Raw genomic sequence first — 20,475 nt, forward strand, 5'->3', positions numbered from 1 at the left:
CAAACCCAAGGGAATCATAAGACTAAGTCAATATTTATCTCCAGAGAACTTGAAGTATTTTTGCTCAAGTACTTTCTATAATTTTTGAAAAATATGTATATTTTTACACGTTGTATAGTTGATATCTAAAATGTGCATCAGATGCAAGTTCATTATTTCTAGAAAAATAAGATGCAATTCTAAAATAAAACTATTTAACACTCTTATAAGCTTACCCAATGGAATATAAATACCACAGCAACTTAATACACTGAAAAAGGAAATGTTTCCAATTCGGGCAGAACCTCACTAAAGATCTCAAACTGGTTGTGTTGTTTCAGTGCAAATGCTTTTAACCAGCTTAGGCTCACAAACAACTTTGACATTTGAGCACCACCAGCTGAAGCTGATACATAACTAAGACCTTTACATAACAAAGACCTGATACATAACTAAGACCTTTGAGTGACCCCAGAGTGGGCCCACACCCACCTAACTGAAAACATCTTTCTAGCCAATAAAAAAGGGTACTTGTTTGACTGTTGAGTGACCCAGGCATGGACCCACGCCAATCTAATCTAATCAATCTAAAACCTTCTCCCCCAACTAATAAAAAGTGACAATTGTTTTGACCAACTACCCAGAGACTCGTGGTCTAATTCTGCCCTATCCAGAGTACAACCTCTACTCTTCAATTAACAAAACCACCATAAACGAATCCCTTTCCTAGTACATATAAGCTGTTGACTTTTCCCCTCGACAAACTATTAGTCCAGTCTTCCAGGATATGCGTACCCTGCCCGACAATGTTAATCAGTAGATATTAGGCTATTTTTATAATATGCCTTTTTCCTTGGTCTTCTCACAGGGAAAATTTAGTAGCATTGATATATACACCCTTAAGGTTAGTGCAGCTTTAGAAGAGCCTAGATATGGAAGCAATCTAAGTGTTCACAGATGGACGGATAAAGAAGATGTACGTGTGTGCACGCACACACACACACACACACAAATACTTTCAGAAAAAAAGGAACTCAGCCATAAAAAAGAATATGGAATATTACTCAGCCATAAAAAAGAAGTTACCATTGAGATAACATGGAGGAACCTAGAGGGTATTATGCTTAAGTCAGAGAATGAAAAATATTGTATCATCTCACTTTCTGGGGAATCTAAAAAACAAAACAAATGAACAAACAAACAGAAACAGACCCATAAATACAGAGAACTGGTGGCTGCCAAAGGACAGGGGTCTGGGTGGATGGGCAAAACAGGTAAAAGGGAATGGGAGGTACAGGCTTCTGGTTAGGGGATAAATAAGACAGAAATGGAAGGTACAACACAGGGAATACCTCCAGTGATTTCTCATAGCATTGTATGGTAACAGATGGAAGCTATATTTGTGATCATAACATGGCATATAGACTTGTCAAATCACTATGTTGTGCACCTGAAACTAACACAACATTGTGCTGACTGTACTGTAATAAGAAAACAAAACCAAAAAAAATACCCCCAAAATGGTAGAATTAATATTCTAGTTTATGCAACATTAGAGTTTATTTACTCATAGAAAATCCAATTCACCTGAACTTCCTAAATTTCCTATACTTGTTTTGCTAGTCTTAAGCTAAAATTTGTATGAATACTCAAGATTTTCCAAAATGTAAATCTATGTGGTCATATAAAATGAATGATAATAAATGATATCTTTATAAACGGAATTGTAGGAAGCAATGTTTTTATAACTTCTGACAGTGCTGTAAATTATGAATCTATGGTGGCTTTATTAGAATGATCTTCAAAAAATCTTAAATTCTTGTCTCTTGGGTTTAATTACAATACACTGTATAGCATTAATTAAAGGCTCTGAAAATTTATTGATGCCTTTATTGCCCATAATATGCTCTTGCTCCAGGATAATTGCTGACTTACCCACACAGATTGACACTTTATTATTTTTCAATAAAACATTCTGCGTCCTTCCATTCTAATGCTGCTGATAATTACAATGCATTAATCAGAGCTAGTCAGTCTTATTATCCTCACAGTTTCTGCTTTTCCCATTAATTTATCTGAAGGCCCCTGCTATAAACTACAGATCGTAAATTGAGGAAGCAAAATTTGGGGCACAGTCATCTTAGTAAAATTAACATGGCTACCATGAACTTGTCAGACTGTATGGAGAGTCTAAGACATGATTTCCAGAACTTAGTCATTTCAGAGACAGATGACTTCATCGAAGCAGATGGCTTGCAACCCAGGACCTTGCTATTAAGGAATAATTAGGATTAGGCCTATAACAATAGCTACTGATTTACATTTTAATTTACATGTTAACTACTTTTAACTGTGATATTTATACTTTATATTTTTATGACTACCCAGATTCGAGGACAAAAATGTTTTATACAGATACTTGCTGTTATACTCAACATGGCCCAAACTGCATATAAAACATTAATTGTTGGGTCTGTTTCTTTGTTCTGTAACACCTGGGAAGCTCCTTCTAGGAAAGTATTTTCCTAATGATACAACCAGCTACAATACGATAAGGATCATCCATGAAAATTAATTTCATCTGATTGACCCATGATTGATACTTACCAATAAAATTATAACACTGATGATATTCACCAAGCAGGTTGTTTTGTTTAAAAACAATTTCTCTCAAAGATAGGATTGATGTTACTACAGTTACCAAATGCAAATCATTACAGTTTTTCAGAGAAGCCATATGATCTAATCTTGTTGACAGTATGACATTCCAGGAGGTAACTGGCTGTACTTTTACTCTTAACTAATTGAGGAAAACACTCTTCTGCTGGCAGAAATAACTACACTTTCTTTCTGTGCAAACTTGGGCTATTTTGCTATAACAGCCCCCAGACAGCTGAGAAAGAGACAAAATTTGCCAAAATTACTCAGATTTCGCCCCTCCTGGTTTCATGAATTTATGTCAAAGTAATAGCACCAAATAATGTATCCTTTTAGAGAAAGAAAGGATTCTGCTGTCTAGAAATAATTTTGACTTCATTTTAAGAGTTTAATAGTCAACTGGTGGATTTTCCAGCTATATCTAATAGAGCCACTATTTCCATGAGATTTTGATCATCTCTTCCTCTACCACAGTAGTTCTGGCATTTCTACTCAATTTAATGAGGACTGTTTTTGGTTTAAGTTTCAAACACCATCTAATGTTACACTACCCTTCCTGATAGTATTTCAAATGACCTAATGACCTGTCACATCAACATGTGCAGCCAGAGTGGTATACAGGTACCAAGAAAGAACAGATCACACCTCAAAAGATCTGCTGCAGGACATAACCAGTATGTGCCAGCTGGAATGGGAAAGCATATATGGGACTGCATCCTGAGGGTTCAGAATAAAAAGGGGCAGGACTTCAAGTTGGATAAAGGAGTCTCTCAGTGTGGGAGCACTCCTCTATAATAGGGCATTTAGCATATTATCAGGAACCCCAGAAGATGATGCTAACACTCTATGGCATTCTGAAAACTTGAATAAAGAAGCTTCATGTTGGAGAGAATGTGGAGAAAGGGGAACCCTCTTACACTGTTGGTGGGAATGCAAGTTGGTGCAGCCACTTTGGAGAGCAGTGTGGAGATTCCTCAAGAAATTAAAAATAGAGCTGCCCTATGACCCTGCAATTGCACTACTGGGTATTTACCCCAAAGATACAGATGTAGTGAAAAGAAGGGCCATCTGTACCCCCAAATGTTTATAGCAGCAATGGCCACAGTCGCCAAACTGTGGAAAGAACCAAGATGCCCTTCAACGGATGAATGGATAAGGAAGATGTGGTCCATATACACTATGGAGAATTATGCCTCCATCAGAAAGGATGAATACCCAACTTTTGTATCAACATGGACGGGACTGGAAGAGATTATGCTGAGTGAAATAAGTCAAGCAAAGAGAGTCAATTATCATATGGTTTCACTTATTTGTGGAGCATACAAAATAACATGGAGGACATAGGGAGATGGAGAGGAGAAGGGAGTTGAGGGAAATTGGAAGGGGAGGTGAACCATGAGAGACTATGGACTCTGAAAAACAATCTGAGGGTTTTGAAGGGGCGGGGGTGGGAGGTTGGGGGAGCCAGGTGGTGGGTATTGAGGAGGGCACGTATTGCATGGAGCACTGGGTGTGGTGCATAAACAATGAATTCTGTTACACTGAAAAGAAATTTTAAAAAAAGCTTCATGTTAAGTAAAGTAGAAATTCTTGAATTGCTATGATAGGAGAAGTGATGAAAGTCTCACAGAAATAGACATGATGGAGTTGCTATATTAGGTAGAGCTGGAAAATCCATCAGCTGACTCTGTTCCGCAAGAGGATGCAAAGGATATTCCCCTTACAAAAGCAATGAAAAACTGGTAAGAAGGACACCATCATAGTTGAGAAGCTCTCCTCTGTAGGTTTGGTCTGATGGTAGGAAATGCCTTATAGAATGAGCATTCTGACACCAACTGGGATTACAGAATCCCAAAATAATGGGGACCATATGGCAGCACTTAACTACTGAAGCAAGGTGGGTACAATTACTGCAAGATTGAAGTTGCAGCCAAGGGGGCTGGACCTACAGAGACCTATCAGATGGTTAATACAGCATTCCCTCCCCAGCAAGATGGATTTTCAGATAAAATGGGTATTGCTCAATCCATACCACGACAAGAAATCAAGAACGGAGGATTAAGAGATATGAAGACAAATGTTGCCACAGAGAATCATAATCTTTTGCCTCATTTCTGGACTTAAGCCGGTTTTCAAAGAAAAAACTCACTGATTAGAAAGAGCAAGTCCACAGAAAAATCCTAGACGATCATAGCAAGGGTCTATAGCAACATTTCCCCAGCTTTTAACTAGAAGGATCCACAGACATTTGCTTGAGTAGTTGTACACTGGGGAGGCAGGAAATGTCCCAATACTCTAAAGACCCTGGGACAAGAGCCCAAATTGATATGCATACCCAAGGACCTGGCTGGGTATGAAGCAACATCTTGGTGCCCCATTAGAGTAGGGATGTATGAGGTCTAGTTAAAAAAATAAAGTCCTGGACCAGGACTGGTTCACAGAGTGTCTACTGGTTCCACAAATCCACGAGGATTAATTTCCCTGATCCCTAACTGTGTAATTGGAGCGGACATATCTGGTATATTTGGCAGAACTCCAATTATTGGTTCCTTGGCCTGTAGTGCAAGAGCTGGCATAGGGAGGAAGCCCAGGCGAAACTGTAAACCACCCTCCCAGTCATATCTAAATCAAAACCAATGTCACATTCTCAAAAGTAATGGGTACCAGGTGATATTAACTGATTAATTTTTAAGTTATGACAATGGTATTGTTTGTTTCTTTTTTAATTATTACCCCTTCACCTGCCATCCTTAGAGACTGCAAGAAGCCATGGCCGTGGTCCCCAAAATACCCCCATTTAATTCACAAGCTGAGCTCCTACAAAACCAGATATTATACCGGAGAATAACGCCAGATTACCACAAATTCAACCCGGTGTATCTAAATGCAGGGATCTTCTGACCATGAGTGTATGACATGGGGCCACTGATTTGGCAAATGAATTACTTTCCATCCCTTTCTGAAAAGAGAATCAACAACTGTGTACATTCATTTGGTGGAGTTAACAGGGCTTTTGACTCATCTGAAACCCATCCCGGTGTAATGCAAAAGGACCTGAACCATACAAACATTCTGCAGAACACTACTTGGTTTACTCTATCAGTTACATCGTGTCTAAATGGATGGCAAGAAATGGCAAAAATGTGGACAGTCTTAATAAGATAGAAGGTGGGGAGATAAGCACTATGAATAAACAGAGGTCCCACACATCAGCGAAGCTTCTAAAGAGCAGTGATCAAGGGCATGCAAGAATATCTTGTCCAATCTAAAGGAAAGATCATTGAATTCCACGGTTTGACTACTAGCAATGAAGCACAGCACCATCTAGGCCTCTTTGGGCTCTGGAGGCAGCATACTCTGCACTGAGGAATACTGTCCCGATCCATGTATTGGATGACATTAAATGCTTCCAACTTAGAGTGAAGCCCAGAGCAAAAACAGCTCTGCAGCCACGGCCAGTCTGCAAAGAAAAGTACCTGCTATCACTTGAGTCATACAACCAAGACAACTCCATGCTACTAGAGGTATTGGGGAAGGAGAAAAGATGCCCTGTGGGGTTAATGGCAAGCACCAATGGGAGAACCACAGCACAGATTGGATTCTGAAGCAGGGTTGTGTCATCTGCAGAAGAGAACCACATATCTTTCAACAAACCATTCCTAGGCTACTGTGCTCTGCTGGAAGAATACCTGAGTACGGATCACCAGGAGGTCATGACCTTGGTTCTGTCAGGTCACTAAGCCATAAAGTAGGGTGGGCCCAGCTGCAATCCATCATTATATTTAACTGGGACCATCTGGGATTTGGCATGAGCAATTCCAAAAACCACAAGAAAGATGTCTGAGGGGGTCAGACTCCCCATATCATCCACTCTTACATGTAGTACCATGCCTCTTATTTGACTCACGCCTATGGAGATATGGAGGTCCCTAATGACCATCTCACAGAGGAGGAAAAAGCTGAGACTGGTTTATAGATGGATCAAGTTGGCCTATGAGTCCAGGTCAAAGGCAGACTACTGCTTCACTAAAGCCTACTCAGGAATGGCCCAGAGAATTGTAAATAGGAAGAAATTCTCCCAATGAACATAACTTCAGGTAGGGCAGCTGGTCATCCACTTTGTGTGAAAGGATAGGTAGGTAGCCTGATACATGAGTATAAAAGGACTTACAGGCAATGGTGAATGGCTTGGCTAGTTGATCAAAGGCTTGGAAGGAAACAGGGAGGTGTGGGGAAGAGGCACGTGGATGAACATGTGAGAGTTGAAGGTCTTAAGACAAAAGGTGGGGAGATAAGCGCTATGAAAAAACAGTGGTCCTACATATCAGTGAAGCTTCTAAGGTTTAGAAGTGAGAGTAAGAGACAAGGAGTATACGGTGAGAGTAAGTACAAGGAGAGAAGATCATTGTATTACATATTAAAGTCTACCAGAGAGCACTCGCTTTATAAGAACTAAAAATTTAGGCACAATAACATGGACTCCACAGTGTCATGAGCCATCCATGGCACAGCGGACTCCTGGGGCGTTGCCATGATAGCAATGGCGAATGTTGTTTGGGTCCAAAAGCAAGAGATTTCACTCCTCAGAACTGAACTAGCTCCTGCCCCTGATGAATGTCTAACCTGCCGGCCCCTTACCAAGGCTGAGCACTGAGTATGGCACCATCCTTCAAAGGGAAGAACCAGCTACTTGATGGTAAGTTGATCACACTGAATCCTTTCCACTGTGGAAGGGACAGCAACTGATCTTCACTGGAATCAACACACATTCGGGGCATGGGCTTACCTTTCCCTGCTGCTGGGTTTTGGTCGGCACCACTCTGCAAAGGCTTACAAAGTATGTTACCACCACAGGATCCTGCATAACACTGTGTCAGACTGAGGAAACTATTTTACAACAATGAAGATGCAGAAGTGAGCATTCAGCCATGAAATATACTGGTCCTATCACATCCCACACCATCCAGGAGTTGCAGGCCTAACAGAGAGATGGAATGGCTTTTGAAGGTGTTAAGAGAATCTAGCTTTCAGAGGATACCCTATGAAAACCATGCTCCAGGCTCAGTATGCTCACTAAATCCATAATCATTTCATGGTGCTATCGTTTCCGGGGTAAAATACATGGATGCAGAACCCAAGGAGTAGGAATAGGAGCATCCCTGCCTACCATCACTCCCATTGGGCCACTTGGGGAATTTGTGGTGCCCATCCCCAGAACTCTGGGCCCTGAGGGTCTGAATCCCAGCTGGGGAACATCTCCACCATGGGACATCATAGGAGGCCCTTGAACCTTAAACTACCACTGTGGCCAGTTACTTTGGGATCTTCGTGTCAAGAGAGTAGCAAGCACAGGAAGGAGTCATCATCTTGGCAGGAGTAATTGCTCCTGATCGTTAGGTGGAGGTCTAGTTGTTATCTGACAGGGCCTGGCTAGAACAATCTATCTGGCACCCAGATTACCCAAGGGGGCATCCTCACTGCAGTTCAACTCCTCCCTCTGCACCAGCCCAGTGCCTTCCTAGTGAAGGCACTTCTGGAGAAAGAGCAACAGGGATGAGAGTGATGAGAGCTCCACATGAGCTGTAACTATCAGGACACTGACCAAGCCAAAGACCAGGGAGAAGTGGCCAGAGCAAAATGGTTCTACAGAACTTGAGTGAGAACTGAGTGACTCAACCCCTGGGGACTGAAGTGCACAGCTTCTGAGCCCTCAGCCCTTTTTCCCTTTCTTTTTCCTTTTTTTAAAAACCACTTTGTTGAGGTAAGATTGACATCCAAAAGTCTGTACATATTTAATGTGTACAACTCAGTGAGTTTGGAGATAAGTATATACTTAAGAAGCCATCACCATAATCTATCCCATAAACATGTCCATCACCTCCAAGTGTTTCCTCCTGTCCTCCTTAGTAGTTGTTTTTGTGATAAGAACACTTAATATCTACCCTCTCAGCAACATTTTAAGTCTACAATACAGGGCTGTTCACTGGAAGCATTACGTTGTACAGATCTCAAGGTTTCGTTCAACCTGTACAACTGAAACTTTGCACCCTTTGACTATTCCTTCTTCATTTCCCCTTCCTTGGATGAATCTGAAGGGCATTACGGTCAGTGCAATAAGCCAGACTCAGAAAGACAAATACTATAGGAAACCACTTATATGAGGCATCAAAAAGAGTCAAATGCATAGAAGCAGAGAGCAGAATACTGATTGCCCTTGTCTCCTTTCTTGATACTCAGCCAAGGACAGAAAGAAAAGCCAGGCTCCTAGCAGCTATGTTGGCAGGGGCTTACTGGAGAGGGTTGATTTCTTCGTCCTGGTTGTGTTTCCCCCTCTACACCCCCTCACTGATCCTCTCGAGGTTAAAGCCAGAAGATTCCACTGTTCGAGCAAACACATGGGCAAAAAAGCCAAACCTGCCTAACCAGTGCAGAGATCCTCACACTTGAACTTCCATTTCTTGCTTTCGAGGGTCTCTTGACAGCTGACCCAGGGTACACACATTTTCAGATGAGTAGAAAATGGTGTTTTATGGCGGTAAAGGTACATCTTCCATAGTCTCTGGTCAGTGTTCACCATTATTTTTATTTTACTCCCATTATTTTTCTCTAATCCCTTTCACTATTCATAGAATATCTCAACCATACCTCATTGAATGTTTTTAAGCATTTTATTCTTTTTTGCAATAAAAAACTTCTATTGAATATATTTCCTTTAAATATATGTATTTTAAATATCATACCATAAGCTCATTTTAAACTAGTTGTTAACAATATTCTTTACAGTAAAAAGTTTTGACATTTTCCCATTTAATTAGTGCTACACTCTTTAATTTACTTAAACTATATATGATAGTATATGTGATTTACAGATAAATAATTCAAAGCGATGTAGTGTTTGGTTAGGGAACTGGAAGGTATCAAAAATGTAGACCAAAGTTTAACTATGTATTGTTGTATTAAAAACTGCTTTCAAGATTTGGCGTTTGAAAGTTTAGCTAGCTCATTTATTTTTAGGACTTTTATATGTGTTTCTAAATGAAGAAATAAAAGATAAGGTCTCAAATTATGATTTACAAGCATATTTTCATAATTGCCATATTGCTGGGCTTGAAGGCTTGGTTCCTTCAATAATGAAAGGTAAAATTAGCCAGAATCATGAGTGTATTATTTCTTTGCATATCAATTTTTTTAATGTACTCTGGATAACTCAATGTTGAGTGAATTTTGATTGAATGAATGTGTAGATGTGGTGAAGATCAGTAAGAGACAGGTTTGTGGAATAAGTATGCATCCTTCCTTTAATCACTGGCTGAATACAGCTTTACATTAAACAGTATCTGCTAGATCAATCCCACTGCCTCTCCAGATCCACTATCTTTCTTTATTTCACATCTCATTGTAAAAAGTCGTCTTTCATGGGTTGCGTGAACAGTGCCCCTCATGCTCTGGTTTCTACTAGATTTGGCCACTGGAGGTACTGAAGGTAAGTGAGGTTGGGGTATTTATTCCCCCAGCTGGTAGGTCACCTGGGCTGGCTAAGTCTTGTGACTAAAAGTTACAGCTCCTGTGGAGGGGTTCTTCCATGTCCTCACCTCTTCAGAGTTGACTTGACCATGGCTCTTTTTTTTTTTTTAATTAACATATAATGTATTATTAGCTCCAGGGGTACAGGTCTGTGAATCGCCAGGTTTACACACTTCACAGCACTCACCATAGCCCATACCTTCCCCAATGTCCATAACCCCACCACCTTCTCTCTACCCCCCTCCCCCCAGCCAACCCTCAATTTGTTTTGTGAGATTAAGAGTCTATTATGGGGGCACCTGGGTGGCTCAGTGGGTTAAAGCCTCTGCCTTCCGTTCGGGTCATGATCCAAGGGTCCTGGGAGCCTGGGTGGCTCAGTGGGTTAAAGCCTCTGCGTTCCACTCGGGTCATGATCCCAGGGTCCTGGGATCGAGCCCCGCATCAGGCTCTCTGCTCAGCAGGGAGCCTGCTTCCTCCTCTCTCTCTGCCTGCCTCTCTGCCTACTTGTAATCTCTATCTGTCAAAAAATAAATAAACAATCTTTAAAAAAAAAAAAAGAGTCTCTTATGGTTTGTCTTCCTCCCGATCCCATCTTGTTTCATTTATTCCTTTCCTATGCCCCAAGCCCCCCACGTTGCCTCTCAACTTCCTTGACCATGGCTCTTGCTGACTTCTTCACTATCCCTTGGAGTTTCTCCATGCTCTATTCACTCATCAAATACATGATTTCAGTTTGAGTATATTACCTCTTTTCTGCCTAAACCCTAACTCTTACGTAATACAAGACAATGAATGAAATCAATGTGAAATTATATAATGTTCATAAACATGGCAGCCTGTGGTAGTCAGCAAATGTTAAAGAAACTGAGCAACTGAATCATGAGCTCTCTCATCTGATATCTATCAAGTGCCACACACACTCAGTCAAACACACGTTCAAGGCTCAAGAGAAAATCAACCCAAATATTTACTTTATTCTGGCTTTTAAAAGTAGGAATTGAAACCACAACATCTTTAACTATAAACACTCCCTAACAACCCCAAAAGTTTTCTAACCACCAGTTGGAAAAAAAAATTTTGCTGAGTGAAGTGATTATTTTTCACCCCATCCCAATGGGTAAATTATGAATAATGTATATGGGACATGTGTATAAGTGTGTGTTGGAGGGTGTGTGATGGTTTAGAATCCCTGAATGTGTAAGAATGTACAACCCTACTGATGAAAATTAAGCATAGAAGCAAAGTTTGGAATGAATTTGCAATCATTTAATCTATAAAATGGAAATAGAGCCACTAGCTTTCCTTTAATCCAGAGTATAAGCCAGGATCCAAAGAAGGATTATTTCCTGTCCAGCAAGAGACACAGGGCTAAGACCATCCCATCCCATAACTGCTTGAGTCTCCGCAAATCCATGAGCAGCTGGATTGAGAATGAATATAGTAATACATTATTACGGGAACATTGTGTGAAAAGTTGGGATCACTGACTTCTCAGCTAATAGTTATGATGTGTAGAGAGCTGTGAGCACTCCAAGATTGCTGCCTGAGAACAGGGGAACCAAAGGAGACATGGTCACGGCAACAGAGTCCAGTTTTCCCCATTTGGTTGACCATGCTAACAGAAGACAAAGCCAGAAAATGGAGCATAATGTGACAGTAGGGGATACCTGTCACAAAATATGCTTATTTTCTTTTAATAAAATTCCTCCAACTCTATTGTGGCTTTGAAGTTACTGGGGGAGTGCCAGCTACTAGACTGTCCAGTGAAGATACGTTTGCAAGACAAAGAGCTTGTTCGTCCAGATCCTTCCTACCATTCCCATCTCTAACCTCAAAGCTGGCTGTGCCTAAATACATGTTTGTTCTATCACACACACACACACACACACACTCATGGGAAAGCTGAAGATAGTCTACAATCTACTAAGTAAGAGAAAGTCCCCAAGCCCCAAGGCAACACCAGAAAGAGTAGGGAGATGGACCCAATGAAGGAAGGTCATATAAGAGCAGAGAGCTGACTTCCTTCTCCCTCACCATGTAGAATGCAGTACTCCCCCTTCCTCTTCCTCCTCATCTTCCTTTTACCTTCTTCCCCTTTCAACCTATTTCATCTGTCCTCTTTACAGGCCAGAAAGGAACCAACTAAAGGTCACCGTGAAGTGAGGAGATAACACTAGTTATAATGGAAGGCCATACCCTTGAAAAAGAGATAGGTAGCCTTCCAAAGAAAAACTTGGTAACGGGTGCTACAATATGGTATTTTCTTTCCAGCACCACTCAAAACAGCGTAATTCATGAAACTTTTTCCAAATCTCACTCACCCTCAACACTCCTACCTCAGACAGCCAATATTTGCTTGCAACCCTCTATTGTCAAAAATGCTATGCTGGTCGGTCAGTTCATCCCAGTGCTGGATCCAAAAAAGTCAGATGAATAAATAAATTAGGAATTAACTTAAGAGGAATATATTCTTCCAAATTGTCTTGCTTAACCCAACCAAAACTTCTTTTTACTGAGCCCCACTTACTATTGAGTAAAAACAAAAAAACAGAAAAACAAAAAAACTTTGTAGTGTGATTCACCAGCAGTTTAACCTTCTCAGGGGGTCCTTATATTCCTAAAGTAGATCTTTGTACGGTGAAAAAAGCCACAACCCAAATCAGTTGGCGTCAATAACATGTAGACTCTATGGAGTTTCATAGCACGTGGCCCAAGGAATCCACCCTTTCCCTCACCTTCCTTTTCCCAGTGGCCCTGTACCCCAAGAGGCCTTTTACCAGTCACGCTAAGAGAGAGAGAGAGAGTAGACACAATCAGCCACAAAATGAGGAGGCCACCTCCTTCCAGGAATGGGATGGTGTCCTAAGAGAGCAACACATTTCGTGCTTCTGTGTTGTCCTTCCTCTGCTGAGTTCTGCTCAACCACAATAACACGTCAGCATAAGTAGAGCGTACCAACAACCCACAGATGTGCTGCTGCTGAGCGAGAAGTGTGACAGGCCAGGAGTCCTCAGGAAGGGCTTTTAGCAAAATGAGAAGCGTTATTTTCTTAACCATTCACAATGAAATTCACTGTAACAGCGTATCCATCTCTCTTAAAACGTGCTCATACCTGGATTAAGACCCCTGCCTCTGGCAGTGAGTTCTACAACTAAAATACCTCTTGAGGAAAGGGACCTGGAGACATAAGGCCTTTCAGAAAGGAGGAGATGTACTGAGCCCTGGATTCAGGTGAGAGGACTCATCTACCGCAGGAGCTTACGAAGGCCCGGGGAGCCTCTCGAGATGGCCGTGGGGTGCCGGGGCCCCTTACCTTACCACACTGCTTACATTTTCCCTCCTGCCGACGCCGGTGTACCCAGTGATGACGCACAAAGTTCTGTGGGAAAACAATATTAAATGAGTAGGTTTCAATTTGCCAACCCTATTTCTATTCTTTTTCTCAAATGTTTTAAGCATATTGATTTCCATAAACCATAATCTCAGCCCCTATTAGCACAAGACCAAATATGTGCATGTGTGATTTAACAATAAACAGGAATCCACTTGGAAAACTGCAGCTACCCCCATGCCCAGTGATCTTTTGTATTTGTAGAAGCCACTCATCATGTCCTCCCTCCACGTCTTCCTCGTGGTCACCCGGTAACGCCATTATTACTCTGCTTCCTTCCTAGCGGAACACTGTGCAGACATGGGAGGTCACTGAAATCCCTTCAGAGAGGTAAAAAGGTGAGGGAGAGAAGATGAAGCAGCAATATCCATTTTTAAAAACAAATATGTATTCAATGCCTTATACAGGCCAGGCGCCGAACATCCACATTAGAAGGAACTTAAAGAAATTAAGATCTCAGGAAGAAACGGGTCTCCTCATTCAGGACATAAAGGATGAGAATTTGTCACTAGTCAAAGTGAAGGGAAGGAAAAGCTGAAGGACAAAGATGACAGAGGGAAGAGATGTGGGCCCACCGTGATGGCTGTGCAACGACGTTGGGTCTAAACTGTCCTCGGGCTCTAGATACTTGATCCGTTCTCAAAGTCTATTCTCATCTTGGATCACAGGAAACACAGAACTTCCTTTTCTCCCAACTAGACAATCGCTCCTCAGAAAGGGAGTTAAGAAGCCCCATCACCACTGTTCTTAGGATATATCATAGGAGAGAAAGTTGTTTTTAGGCCCAATGGCACAAATAAACTTATATATACAACTCATCCTTCTTAGACCAATATACATAAAATAATTCCTTTTTCTTTCTTTGTTCTTTTCTGAGAAAGCACATTTTACCTGACACTAACACATCTATCATCGGGCCACAGCCCGTATTTTCCCTTTAAAAGGCCCTTTAATATATAGCCAGTCATTCAGCAAATACTAGATGCCTACTACTTGCCAGGCCCTGTTGTAGGTATACAGCAAATAGATCAGTGTTGAAGAAAAAAACGTTCTATCGACAGATGAAATTCAGAGTGACAAAAATACCTTGAACAAACAAGAGCATTATCTAAAATGCCACCTCCATTTCTCTTTATAATGCCAAATCAATTCAAGTGAAAACTAAACAAAGATCCTAGAGGAATAATGGTCTTTTAGCTATAATAAGATATAAAGAAGCATAACGGTCCCACTAATTAGTCTAAGTTTTGTCTTGCTTTTCCCACTAAGGCAGTTTAATAAAACAAGGACACAATTCTTATATTGTTCTCAGAAAGAAGCTAATTAATAATATTTTTGAGTACTCGCTATGTGTCAGGCACTTTTAAAAATGCTTTAAATGTAACGATTATTTTAATTTTCATGAGAATTTTTATGAGGAGAGCTGCTATTCTGTTGGTATGTACCAGAAAAATCCCATGAGTCATTAAAATACTGAAATATTTCTATACTGGTTGATAAATTAGTTTAGTTCCCCTACCCTCCTCCTGGCTCCTTCCTAGCTGCCATAGCACTCCACCTCACCCCACCCCTTTAACACTGGAAATCATTTCTACCCCCGCATTATTAAGCCACTAGAATGTTCATTTTTGGCAGGTCTCTGGGATTCTGTTCCAATGAGTTCTTGTTCTTTTTTTTAAAGAAAGATTTTATTTATTTATTTGACAGAGAGAGAGAGAAAATGAGAGAGGGAACACAAGCAGGGGGAGTGGGAGAAGGGGAAGCAGGCTCCCTGCTGAGCAGAGAGCCCCATGCGGGGCTCAATTCCAGGACCCTGAGATCATGACTTGAGCTGAAGGCAGAGGCTTAACCGACTGCGGCACCCAGGTGCCCCAATGAGCTCTCTTTTGAAAACAAATCACATTGCCTGAGCAATGTCCCTGGGACTGCCCCCACCCCCACCCCCAGCACACTCAGAAGACTGGGCTATGCCCAACTGATGGTGGTTGTCCATGTAAGTTTAAATATCAGACAAACAATGCTGGGCCCCCTGGCCGGCTGTGGCTCTCAGAACAGTGGCAGCAAGTCCGGAAACTGCCACCTACTGGGGATGAAGTTGCTGGACCCTGCACCTCTGTACCTCACAGGTGAGGCTGATCACGTCAGCCTTCCATCCACTCAGGTGACGAGAACTCTACCCACTGCTGGCTTAAGAGCGGGGCTGGGGAGGACTGGGCCAGCTGCCAATTGTACCATGTCTCAATTCACAGCATCGTAGGGCACATGATCGGGGGTTTTGCTTGAATTATCATTATCATCCTCCTTTTAGAGATCAGAAAACTAAGGTATTGAGTGGTGACTTCAGATGTAAGGGTCAGAGCAAGGATTCAGTCCCAACAGAGCCTACGCTCTGAACCCCTGTGTCGCTATGCCTTCCCTCTGCTCTGGAAGCTCGGGATCAACCTCCTTCAGGAAATGACTTCAGGGACAGTCGGCAGTAGAAATACCGAATATCCAAAAATGTCAGACAATACTATAAGAGAAAAATTTACTGTAATTGCTGTTAGTTTAGCAGAAACTGTGGGTAAATGAACAATGCCATTGACAATAAGGGAAGTTCTCTGCGTATGGAAACTGTAAGTCACCTAATGACTATCAATTCGAGGAGGGAAATGTTGGAAGAATTTGATGCAACTGCCTATGAAATCAGGGCTGACTCATGGGGTTATTTAGCTAGTGACAGCTCTAATCAGAAGATTAAACCAACAATTTCCAGGAATCAACAATTATTTAGAAATTATAAGACTGACTTAATGAATCATTTATGTTGCAACACGTGTCATTTGGTAAGCAGACTGAGAATACCCTGTAGTTTAATCTGTTTAGGGAATGTAAGGGAACATGTTTAAAATGTTTATTTAAATATTACTGTATGACTCAGGAAGTTGTCAAATATTCTTATTATCATTCTTCCTAGAAATTGGGTCCTAGATTAAAGCACAGAGAAAGTAACTGAAACAAAAGCTCTCCTTGAGAAGACACTGAGTAACTGCCTTCCTTACGGAGCTCCGATCATCTTCCTATGAAAAGATCTTCTTGGGCCTGATAGAAATTCCTTCTGTCAGTGCTTTAAGACTTAGAACAAACATCCAATAAATGTGTGTTGAGTGGAATGGAATTCTGAACCTAATTTTTTGATGATCAACTTGTGTAGTTATCACTTTGGAGGTTCATCAGTTGCCATATCAATGGGGGACAAACCCAATTTCTATAGATTTACTGCTATTTTCTAATCCTTACTCCCAAACACTTTCATTTTTCATACTCTTTTGACTATTACTCACATCTCCTAAATTATGGAGCTGAGATTAGAGTCGGAATCCTTATACTGGAAATGCGAGTGTTGACATACTACCGTTAAAATAGCAAAGCAGGGGCACCTGGGTGGCTCAGCGGGTTAAGCCTCTGCCTTCGGCTCAGGTCATGATCTCAGGGTCCTGGGATCGAGCCCTGCATCGGACTCTCTGCTCAGCAGGGAGTCTGCTTCTCCCCCTCTCTCTCTGCCTGCCTCTCTGCCTACTTGTGATCTCTGTCTGTCAAATAAATCAATAAAATCTTTAAAAAAAGAAAATAGCAAAGCAAGGCTATAATATCTTTCTATTGTTCATCGATAACCTCTGAACTATTCATACACTATCTTTAAGTACTGGGCAAGGAAAGGGCTATTACATAGGTGTGTTAAAATCTCAGTGATACATTATTTCAGGGTTTATACTCGGTATTGTTAGCAGAGACACGTCACAGACTTGCTCACTTATTTCCAAACAGCAAGTTCAATTCCTAGTATTACTGATAAAGTGCGTGAAAGAATCTTAAAATTATAACCTAATCTACACAGCTTATGTCTAGGAAAACCTAGAGGTCCAGAAAGATTCCACCTAGAGGAGTCCCACCAACATTCATTAAACTATTAACAAAACTATTCCATCTAATTTTCCCCTTCACTAGGGCCCTGAGTTATCTTCTGGCCAGTGCCGTTGTGCCCTTGGATGGCACTGAGGGTACCCCACAAGCCTATCATTTCCCTTGCATCTTCCTCACCCTATATAAGGCCCATCACCTTCCTGTTGCTGACATAATGGCCAAAACACAGTGGAAAAAGACAAGGGACGGGGACAACTATTTTTCCTCTCTCCACGACGTCCACTCCCAAACTACCGTCCTTCCATGTTTTCTCCCAATCTTCTTGTATTCGTAACCGTGAAATCATTCTTTTTTCACAATGTCTTTTTCATTGTCATTAAAATGTCAGGGACCCTCTCTGGACTCCTAGAACTTCTCTCTTCCTCTTCTACATGTTCATCTATTCTCATAGCTTTATTGACTATCTATATACGTGCTGATGATTCAAGATGTCTTATCTCTAACCCAATCTTCTTCATAAGCTCCAAACTCACGTTCCCACTCAGCTTGCTACTGGGCGCCTCCAACTGAGGTCTCAAGGACACCACACGCTTGAAAATTCTACAACTAAACTCATCACCTTACCACCCCACTCCATGCTCATTGCTTTTCCAGGGAAGAATCCTGGTTTACTCTGGGCTCCTCCATCTTTGTGTCCAGCAACCAATCAATTATTAAATCCTGTCAATTTTATTTCCTTCAAATTCATATGTACCAATTATCTCCACCCTCAGTATTACTCCTAGTTCAGATCACCACTAGAAGAGCTCCTTAAATTCCCTCCATGCCTCCAATATGGTTGCTCTTGAACTGTATGATATTCCTTCCACACAGAACGCAGAATAATATATTCTACTTAAAATAGTTTAATGCTCCAGGGCGCCTGGGTGGCTCAGTTGGTTGGGCATTCAACTCTTGATTTCAGCTCAGGTCATGATCTCAGGGTCGTGAGATGGAGCCCTGCATCAGCAGAGAGTCTGCTTGGGATTCTCTCTCGTCTTCTCCCTCTGCCTCTCCCCACCCCCACTCTCTGTTTTTCTCTCTCTCTCTCCCTCAAAAAAATAAATAAATTAAAAAAATAGTTAATGGCCCTCCCCCAATTACCATGATGATGATCAACTTGTAACATGGCTTACAAGGACATTCATGGCCTAGACCCTGCTTATCTCTTGGATTTCACGTACGTCTTATGTTCTCTCTCATTTTTGTGCTTGGGAGCATGTTCTCTTTCTGTCTAGAAGGCTGTCACGTCCTAACTACCCTCCTTCACTTAGATTACTCCTCTGGGCCTCGGCTTACTTGCCATCTCTTCCAGGAAGCGCCTTCTCTGGTATCCTGTCCCTCGCCTGTTCATCAGTGCACAGAGCTAGTTTGAGGAGTGCACCAGCTGAAGGTTTCCAAGGAGCTAAATCTATATGTGGAACTGAAAATAATCTCACTGGGCATGAAATGAAATGGAGGACGTATATTTCACAAAAATGATACTTACCGCACTTTCTCTTACGGAGAGCGCCACACACCCTGGCCAACACCTGGGCGGCTGAACTGTGTTCTAAGAAGGACGGGCTCTGTTCATTGCAGCCTTTTGTTTTGCCAGTTGAAAAGCGCAATTTGGGACCTGGAGCTAGACTCTCCAGGATAACACAGGAGGGCTGAGACCCTCTACCAACTACCTCACCTTCTCTAACTTTTCCACATGTGCTCCATGTACTCAAAAAAAAAAAAAAAAAAAAAAAAAAAAAAAAAAAAAGAAGAGCCAGACGAGCGAATCTGACTAAGTGCAGGTCTCCTCCTGTCCTCCCTGCTACTTCCCACTAACAGAGCAACTGCTCCTCACTGTGACTTCCTGTTTCCCTGTTTGTCTTCACGACTGGGCCGTGAGGCCAAGGACTGAGCACGGAATGTAGTTCTTCCACCTATCTTCCTCCCTACGACTTAACAGATAAAAACAGTGCAATTCAGAAAGATGGGGTAAGGTGCCTCAAATCAGACGGCATCTAGACGGGTATGGAAGCCAATCTGGTTTCAGCGCCCATGGGAATGCTCAGTATCTATGCCGTCCCCTGAATAGCTTCTACCCATTCAAAATTGGAGAATAGAGTTAAAATGGGCCATAAGACAATAAAATGCTATTTACTTCTTGCCTCTTCAATTCTACCACCGCCTCTGTACCTGTTCATTAAGCTCTTAGCTCCCAGTGCATATCATGAGAACAGTAAAGGACAGTACACACATGCTAAAGAGAATGTGAGATTTTACTCATGGTATTTATTGACATATTAACAAGAAATCAATGTGGAATGGAGGGAGCTAGACTTTACTTTTTAAATCCCTGGTGAATGCCTGTTAGACCAGTGCATCAATGGGAAATAAAGGTATTTGAAGTCAAGCTCTGAAACACTCACTTCTCTCGGTGATCTTGAGCCCCCTTCTCGAAATGTCGGTTTACATCTGAAATTAATCTGTCATTTAAAAAGAAAAGTGTATTACATTCGGGATAAGCACCAGACTATACTGACTTACCTGAACAAAGCAACAGTGACACATATGGAGACTACAAAACAAACCCCCCAAAGAACAAGGAACACAGTATAACTCTTAAAATCGTCACCCTAGATAATCTATAGAGACCCCGGGTGATCCTGTATCTCCAATGCATGTCTCTTCATTCTCATTGATGAAATCAACTTATCTCTAAACAGTAATCCTCTTACACTGTACATTTGAGAAAAGGAGATAGAGAGGAAGAGAAAATATGTAAGGCAGCTGAAATCACAGAGCTTTGTTTCAGATTTTAAAAGCAGGACAACATCAACTTCAGGAATATTTAATGTGATGATGATAATTCATACATAGAAATTTTCTTTAAGTCTTCAGTACTGCCTTTCTTTCACACAGGCAGGTCTCCACGCAACATGTCCATCTTCTTTAGTTACTTGATAAGGCGAAAGGAGTACAGAAATGAAGGAGGACATAGTAAA

The 20,475-nt window shown here is 41.5% G+C and overlaps 1 protein-coding gene across 1 annotated transcript in view; it reads right to left on the bottom strand.

Annotated features, from left to right (window-relative positions):
• Positions 1-20,475, bottom strand: part of DGKI (diacylglycerol kinase iota) — a gene marked incomplete at its 5' end in the record, with an annotated part of 432,789 nt that overhangs the window by 227,127 nt on the left and 185,187 nt on the right. Inside the window, 2 exons of the mRNA XM_080818743.1 lie at positions 13,475-13,540; positions 19,900-19,956. Of these exons, the coding sequence (XP_080674869.1) occupies positions 13,475-13,540; positions 19,900-19,956 (123 nt within the window). The remainder of the gene's footprint in view (positions 1-13,474; positions 13,541-19,899; positions 19,957-20,475) is intronic.

Source organism: Martes martes (genome assembly GCF_963455335.1).
Source record: "Martes martes genome assembly, chromosome: 11".
NCBI lineage: Eukaryota > Metazoa > Chordata > Mammalia > Carnivora > Mustelidae > Martes > Martes martes.